At 39.2% G+C, this 8,852-nt stretch overlaps 2 protein-coding genes and 1 pseudogene across 2 annotated transcripts in view; 1 reads left to right on the top strand and 2 right to left on the bottom strand.

The window, feature by feature from the left end:
- The window catches only part of LOC147381036 (uncharacterized), a 2,771-nt gene extending 850 nt beyond the window's left edge, over positions 1-1,921 (bottom strand). Inside the window, exons 1-2 of the mRNA XM_086430922.1 lie at positions 1,568-1,921; positions 1,305-1,432 (exon numbers count right to left, since the gene is read on the bottom strand). Of these exons, the coding sequence (XP_086287048.1) occupies positions 1,305-1,432; positions 1,568-1,667 (228 nt within the window). The 5' untranslated portion in view covers positions 1,668-1,921. The remainder of the gene's footprint in view (positions 1-1,304; positions 1,433-1,567) is intronic.
- Positions 1,734-3,052, top strand: LOC147381035 (uncharacterized). The gene is made up of 2 exons (XM_086430921.1): positions 1,734-1,847; positions 2,480-3,052. Exons 1-2 carry the CDS (start codon positions 1,734-1,736, stop codon positions 3,050-3,052), a joined length of 687 nt encoding a protein of 228 aa, XP_086287047.1.
- A 3,884-nt stretch (positions 3,053-6,936) lies between these two features.
- On the bottom strand, positions 6,937-8,465 carry LOC147381034 (uncharacterized; annotated as a pseudogene).
- Between the last annotated feature and the right edge of the window lie 387 nt (positions 8,466-8,852).

Here is an 8,852-nt window from a genome sequence, read left to right as displayed (position 1 = left end):
TTCTTTAAATATAGCTCAACTACACTTTTTTAACATGGTTACTGTAGAGGGTAAAATCAGTATTAGACATGTGGCATAAATAAGGCAAATATTGGTCACATAACATATTTAATACGTATCTCGATGCCTTGATTGGTATATCTTGTATTAGATTTATTTGGTTAAGATTATAATCTTATCCAGAAATAGAAAGTCTCATAATTGACTAGAGAGTACCTATTTGTAAATAAGGGTAGATTTGTAGAGAATCCTGAATTGTTTTATTTTCCTTTTAGAGTTTGACTTTTTATCTATATAACGAGAGCTATTAGGTAGAAGAGGGGGGCCTCTGGGTAGTAGGAAAAAAAGTAAAGGAGACTAGGTTTTGCAAATCTTGCATTTGCTTCAAGAATAGTTGAATGACCCTACAAAGCCCGTGGACGTAGTCTAGATTTGGGATGAACCCCATGAACAAATCTTGTATCTTGTCTTCTTTCCCTTTTTTTCTTTTCTTTTACAATTTTTCTGTGTGATTTTTGATCGTTCGTGTGCATTAATAACAGTGAAAATCGATTGTTAAGGGTAAATCTCGAGAAATCGACAACATTCGAAATTTTATCTCTACAGTTACCAAATGTGATTCTGTAAAGGAATTCTTAAAAGAATAAAAGAAAGAACATCAACCATATCATATGTAACAAAAAAAAAAAATTAAAGTGAACATCTAAGGGACCACCAAACCATAAGCCCATACACAATTTGATCACAAGAAAACTCTTGGATGGGATCTAATTAAACTATCATATTAAAAAGAGAAATTCTATTGGCACCCCAAAGTTTCACTTATTACTTACACCCCAATTAAAAATTAACACACCACGTCAAATTTTTTTTATAATACTTGCACAACATAATAAAGACATGAATTGCCACTATTGACAATAACCTATCAAAAAGAACAAGTTGATATCAACGACCATCTTCTACTACCGACCTTTTGATGTTAATCTCATGATGTTCGCTCTTCAATATCTCTCCATCAATGATATATTTTTTTTAAACATCCAAATCTAACGATCTTTCCCATTGTGAGAGAATGATACTCTCACCCAATTAATTATTGTCTTTTTTTTGTTAATTTAATTGGGATCTACTAAATAAAAGTTTGGGATGTCAATAGAAGTTCTCTATTTATAAGGGAATTGTTCTTAATTGAATGTGTTTTGAGCTATGTTCTTCCAAGAGGTTGCCCACTAATTGAATGGTCTTGTTGGTTAATTTGATTTCTGATCACATTGAAGATCTTAGGTATTGATTTGACTTACCTGGATTTCATTCGCAACAAGGTAACCTGCGTAGCCAAATGCAATTTCACCAAGTACAATAAACATGTGATACATTTCTTCTCTCCCCCCAACCTGCACTCCTCCAAGAGTGGTCTTCCCTCTTTGCCCTGTTCAAACCCTCCAACAATTAGAATCCAAACTATTTTCGGTTTCGATCATATCCGACCCAATTTATAACTGGGTCGAATCCAGGCCCCATCCATTATATATGACTGTAGGAAGTAGGAACTTGGAAGACTCACCAAAGATGATTTTTGCTAAAGCAAGCGCCGCCCAGATGGAGTAACCGAAAACATATACGAGTGTGGGAAGAAGTTGGGTTCCGACTAAGAATAAAATCATGGTAACAAGTCTGGATAATAGTTTTCCTGAATCTCGGGGTTCGGAAATGCAAGAACCAAGGTTCAGATGTGGGTTATCAGCACAAAGGTCAGGTTGTTCAAGAAGATAGTATTGTACGCCATATTTTCAAGCTCATATGGGATTTTTCCAGAGAGTATGTTCGAAGAGATGTTAAAGAAAGTGAGCTTCAAGTGGCCGATTTCAGATGGAATTTCACCTGAAAGTTGGTTTTCGGATAAGTCGAGCTCTCTGAGGTCCAAGTAAGTGCTGATGGAGCGCGGAATTTGACCACAGAGTTGATTTCTACTGATGATAGAGTAATCAAGGAGTTCCAAGAGATAAAATCTGATGGAATCTTACCCGAAAGTCGATTTCCCATCAGGAAAAGAGCGCGAAGACTAGAGAGAGCAGTTAATTTCTAGAGGAATCTCACCCGAAACAGATTGTTGCTTGCATCGAAAACCATTAGATTCTTTGAAGCATTGATTTGAGAAAGGAATTTTACCAGAAAACTGGTTGTTATTACAGGATATCAATTATCCCTTTCCATATTTCACAGACTTTCCTTGTATACAGCTTAGTTGTCTCTTTCCATATTTTATATTGCACTTTCCATTTTTTATATTGCACAGCTTACCTTCCTTGTATATAGCTCAATTATAGGACAAATTATAGGCCTTGTTCCTTGTATTTAAACTCTTGTATTCCTTCTGTAAAGAATAAGAAAACATTCCAGCAATTGTGCACATATGAACTCTGTTTCTTAACAGCAATTGTGCACATGTGAATTCTGTTTCTTAACATGGTATCAGAGCTATAGATGCTGCCTGTCTAGAGTTTCATCGAAAGCTTCTTCCATGGCTATCGGCGACGAAACTCAGCCCATTAGTGATGTTTCTTCTCCTTATTTCATTCACTCGGCAGATCACCCGAGTTCTCTCCTTGTATCCTCTCTTCTTTCAGGCGATAACTACTCCACATGGCGTCGAGCGATGAAGATGGCTCTCAATGCCAAAAACAAACTCGGTTTTGTTGACGGCACACTCAAAAAGCCAACTAACAACGATGCAGCCGCAAAACTATGGGAACGATGCAGCGATATGGTTCTCTCTTGGCTTCTTAACAGCATTGATAAATCTCTCACAGGAAGTCTTATCTATTATAATACACCACAAGAAGTATGGCTTGATCTGGAATCTCGATTCTCGCAGAGCAACAATCCACGCATATTTCGTCTCAAACGCGATATTGCCACACTTCGTCAAGATGCCATGCCGATTGCTCAATATTACAACACAATCAAACAATATTGGGAAGAGTTGACTGCCCTTCAATCAACTCCTACTTGCACTTGTGGAGGTTTGAAAAAATTAGAGCCAATATAGAGTAGAGAGAGCGAGTTTTCCAATTTCTAATGGGCCTAAATGATTCCTATGCCCAAATCAGAAGTCAAATCTTAGCAATGGACCCTTTACCTCCAGTTAATCGGGTCTATTCTATCATTCACCAAGAAGAAACTCAACGACTTCTTCATCTGCCTCTACCGACTCCAGACATTTCTGCTATGACTGTCAATCATTTTTCCAGCACATCTACTAATGATTCTCGCAATAAGGGTCGTAGCCGCACCATTTGTGATCATTGCGGTAAACCTGGCCATTCTAAGACTTCTTGCTACAAGCTGATTGGGTATCCGTCGCATTGGAATCAAACCCGTTCTTCTCAACGTTCTGACTTGCAGAAACAACCGGTTGCACATCAGGTTTCTAGTAATTCGATTGCTCCTGAACCGAACAGTGCCATCCCTGGCCTCACTAGCGAGCAATATCACCAATTGATGGGCCTTCTCACGCCTCCTTCTTCTAATTTTGCCGGTACTTGTTCTTTACCTTCTTCTCTCTCTGTTTTTTCATCTAACGATGAATGGGTTATAGACAGTGGTGCTTCTGACCATATGTGTAATCATTCTTCGAGGGCTCCTACTTCTAATCATCTTAGTCCTGTTCGACTCCCTACAGGTGATGTTGTTCCTGTGTCTCATGTGGGCTCTCTTCTTTTGTCTCCTACTCTTACTTTGCAAAATGTTCTCTTCGTGCCAGATTTTCAATTTAATCTACTATCTGTTAGCAAAATTACCAAGGCACTCAATTGTATTGTTATTTTCTTTCCCACCTTTTGTGTATTTCAGGACCTAGCCACGAGGATGCTGATTGGAATGGGTGAGGAGCGTAATGGACTTTACTACTTTAAGCCGATCACCTCTACTGCCCTACACGTGAAACGATCATCGCAATCTGACCTTTGGCATCAGCGGCTTGGACACCCCTCTCCTTCTTGTATGCCTCAATTTTTGTCCATTTCTTCTTCTTCCACACCTTGTGATGTTTGTGCTAAAGGAAAACATACTCGGCTTCCTTTTAATTTGGTTTCCAATAACAGTACATTTGTTTTCGAACGTGTTTATTGTGATATTTGGGGAGGTTATCCCACACCGTCCAATACGGGAGCACATTATTTTCTGACTATTGTTGACGATTATTCTCGTGTTACTTGGGTGTATTTAATGCGTTTCAAATCAGAAACTTTACAACATCTCAAAATCTTTTTTGCTATGGTTCACACACAATTTCAATGTAAAATCCGTCACATTCGAACCGATAATGGCCAAGAATTTTTATCCCATCAAACTCAAGCCTTTTTTAATACTCATGGTATTTTACATGAAAAGACTTGTGTTGAAACACCTCAACAAAATGGCGTTGCTGAACGCAAACATCGCCATCTCCTTAATGTTGCACGATGTTTGCGCTTCCAAGCAAATCTCCCACTCTCTTTTTGGGGTGAATGCATACTTACCGCCACCTACTTGATAAATCGGACACCGTCAACTAGTCTTGGTAATATTACTCCCTATGAGCGTCTTTTTAACAAAGCACCTTCTTATGATCATTTGAAAATTTTTGGTTGCTTATGTTATGCCCAAACTTTACGCTCTCATAGGGATAAATTTCAGCCCCGTGCCTCTCCTTGTATTTTTGTCGGTTACCCATTTGGTCACAAAGCTTATCGTATGTTTAACTTAGAAACAAAAAAAATATTTATTTCCCGTGATGTCACATTCGTCGAGCATGTTTTTCCTTTCCATCATCACTCACTACCATCACAGCCTATATCAGTCATTCCTCAACCAATCCAAGACGTTCCCATGCCTACATCTAACCCTATAACATCGGCCCCAATTGAGTCCATGGATCCATCTTCTTCAATTGACCCTCCACCACATATAGACCCTCCGCCACCTGCCAGATCTCGTCGTACCATCACTAGACCGTCTCATCTCCGCGATTATGTATGTCCTACCTTACAACCGGAGTCCACTACGCTCTCCTCCACTTCACAGCATCCCACAGGTACGGTTCATCCTCTTACCAATTTTCTTTCTTATCATCGTTTCTCTCCCAAACATTTTGCCTTTTTATCTGTTTTGAATAACCACCCTGATCCTCATAGCTATTCTGAAGCTGCTCGTCATCCTCATTGGCGTGATGCCATGATTTCTGAACTTAATGCTTTAGAGGCTAATCATACGTGGAGTCTTCAACCACTCCCTCCTGGTAAGAAACCTATTGGTTGCAAATGGGTTTTCAAAACCAAGTTTCATGCTAATGGGTCCATCGAAAGGTATAAAGCTCGCTTGGTTGCTAAGGGTTACACTCAAGTTGAAGGGCTCGACTACCATGACACCTTTGCCCCGGTTGCCAAACTTGTCACGGTTCGTTGTGTTCTTGCCGTTGCTGTTGCTCGTCATTGGCATCTACACCAATTAGATGTTCATAATGCCTTTCTTCATGGTGACCTTGACGAGGAAGTCTATATGGTCCCTCCACCGGGATATTGTCGTAAGGGGGAGAACTTATTTTGTCGCTTACACAAGTCTATATATGGTCTCAAGCAAGCATCAAGGAATTGGTACTCCAAACTCTCTTCTGTTCTTATATCTGCCGGCTTCAACCAATCACATGCTGACCATTCTTTATTTACTCGCTGTCAAGACTCTTCTTTTATTGCCATACTTGTGTATGTGGATGACATCTTGATGACAGGAAATGATCTTGCTGCTCTTAATTCAGTCAAACAATTCTTGGCCGCCAAGTTTAAGATCAAAGATCTTGGTGATCTCAAATATTTTCTTGGCTTGGAAATTGCTCGGTCACCTTCTGGGATTTTTATCAATCAACGCAAGTACACCTTGGACATCCTCTCTGATTCAGGTCATTTAGGTACTCGTCCTGCTCATTTTCCCATGGAACAAAATTTGAAGTTGACTCATGACGAGGGTGAACCGCTATCGGATCCCAGCATTTATCGAAGACTTATTGGTCGTCTCATCTATTTAACCATTACACGACCTGATATTGTTTTTCCTGTTAATGTTTTAAGCCAATTTATGCAGCAACCTCGGCAGCCTCATTACCAAGCAGCTTTGCGTATTCTCCGCTACCTCAAGACTTCTCCTGGACATGGTTTATTCCTCTCTTCTACATGTACTTTCCAGATCTCGGCCTACTCTGATTCTGATTGGGCGAGTTGTCCCATAACTCGTCGCTCGACTACTGGCTTCTTCATCAAACTTGGTGAAAGTCCCATTTCTTGGCGCACCAAGAAACAATCAGTTGTGTCCCGCTCTTCCGCTGAAGCAGAATATCGTGCCATGGCCACTACCACATGTGAACTTGTTTGGCTTAAGCTTTTACTTAAAGATTTGAAGTTTTTCATCCACAACCCATGCTTCTTCATTGTGATAATCAAGCTGCACTTCATATCACCCGCAATCCAGTTTTTCACGAACGGACGAAACATATAGAAATTGACTGTCATCTTGTTCGTGACAAATTTCGTGCCGGCCTCATTTCACCTACTCATATCTCCACTTCCAACCAATTGGCCGACATCTTCACTAAAGCTCTTGGTCGGGAAACATTTCATCACTTCCTTAGCAAGTTGGGCATTACGGATCTTCATGCACCAACTTGAGGGGGAGTATTACAGGATATCAATTATCCCTTTCCATATTTCACATACTTTCCTTGTATACAGCTTAGTTGTCTCTTTCCATATTTTATATTGCACTTTCCATTTTTTATATTGCACAGCTTACCTTCCTTGTATATAGCTCAATTATAGGACAAATTATAGGCCTTGTTCCTTGTATTTAAACTCTTGTATTCCTTCTGTAAAGGATAAGAAAACATTCCAGCAATTGTGCACATATGAACTCTGTTTCTTAACAGCAATTGTGCACATGTGAATTCTGTTTCTTAACATTACTCATCGTCAATCGAGATAAATTCCCCGCCAACTTATCAGGAAGCTCACCAGTAAACATAATATCACTTATATTTACGGTCTCTAGATTCTCCAATGACCAAAATCCAGAAGGAATCTCACCAGAAAATCTGTTCTTGTAAAGCTGAACCATTCTCAAACTATTACAGCTTCCAATCGACCTCGGCAATTCTCCGCTGAAATTGTAATTGAGGAAAGCCACCAAACCAACCAAAACTGCCTCCGGCACATAAATTCTCAGGTAAATTTCCATAAAAATTGTTATCGGAGATGTCGAAACCTTCAAGGTTAGAATAAAAACCTAATTCTGGTGGGAAGAACACCAGTCAAATTGTTCCGAAACAGCTTAATTCCTGTTAGTGATGGAATCCGTCCAATACTTGATGGAATTTCTCCACTTAATTCGTTAAAAAACAAATCTAAATTCCTCAAATATTGCAATTTACCAAAATCTTCTGGTATCGATCCTGTCAGATTATTATTTGAAAGATCTATATTGACCAAATTCAAACATTCGATCGATCTAGGAATCTCTCCAGACAATCTGTTCTTAAAAAGAATCAAATCGGTTAAATTTTTCAACAAAAACAGACTGTTAGGGATTTTCCCGCTCAAATTGTTCGACGAAAGATCCAAATGTTCCAGATCTGCCAAATCACCAATTGTTTCCGGAATTTCTCCAATCAAATTCGAATCACTCATCAACGAAGACCTCAATTTCTTCAATCGACCAAAATCGTAAGGAATCCTCGACGGAAAAAATTGATTATAAGCCAATCCAAGTACTTCGAGGTTCGAGAGATTACCGATTTCTGGCGGGAACGAACCATTCAACTGATTCTGAAAAAGATAGAGCTTCTGCAACGCCGGAAGTCGTCCAATCGAGGAAGGAATTTCGCCGGAGAGGTTGTTCGCACCAAGATTGAGTTCCCGGAGAGTCGAAATCCGGTCGATATCTTTCGGAATCCGGCCAACGAAGTAGTTCTGAGAGAGATCTAGGGTTTCGAGCTTCGAACAGTTATAGAGAACAGTAGGAAATTCTCCAGAAATATAGTTGAGAGTGAGATTTAGAGTTGTGAGATTTTTGAGATCACAGATGGACGGTGGGATTTCGCTGGTTATGTTCATATCAGGTAGTACGATGCCGGTGACGAAACCATGGGAGCAGATGACACCTGTCCAGTTGCAGTGGGATACACCTGATGATGGATCCCAAACTGGATGATGGATGGTTGATTGCCCCATTCTTGCTTTAGTTTCAGTAGAATCGTTTGTTCGGAGTTCTCTTTTGGGGAGTTTACCTGAAAGGGTAAGAAGAAGAGGAGTTGAAAGATGAGAAAGAGAGTGATTTCTCTGGAAGTTAATGGTATTTTCGACATATGAGGAGTAGAGGTTGTTGTTCTCGTTATTTTCTGTTTTTGTGTGTGTGTGTGTGCGCGCGCGCGTGTGAGAGAGAGAGAGAGAGATATGGGAAACGATCTTCATACGAGTGATTTTTTCTTTCTCACATCAACCGATTGACATATGGTGCAGAGTGCAGACGATGTGGCACTTTCCTCACATATTCTTAATTGGAAAATGTAAAATAAAATAAAAAATCATGGGTTACATGGATTATCAAATTGGCAGTGGAAGATCATAGTCTTCAAGATTTCATTAAAATATATAAAAAAAAAGAAAATTTAATTTATGTGCTTGGTCCAATTTGTTGAAGTTCAATACCTAAATTTAAAATTAAAATTTAATTGTAAAAAATAATAATTTAAAAAAAATTATTAAAATTTTGTCTCCTATAACACTGTGATATTGAATCATGTTTCTAAATGTCATAGGTGATTT

The sequence above is a fragment of the Akebia trifoliata genome, unplaced genomic scaffold (assembly GCF_017979445.1).
Source record: "Akebia trifoliata isolate Shusen 1 unplaced genomic scaffold, ASM1797944v1 Contig00810, whole genome shotgun sequence".
In the NCBI taxonomy this organism is placed as follows: domain Eukaryota; kingdom Viridiplantae; phylum Streptophyta; class Magnoliopsida; order Ranunculales; family Lardizabalaceae; genus Akebia; species Akebia trifoliata.
This window is presented reverse-complemented; position numbering and strand designations above follow the sequence as displayed.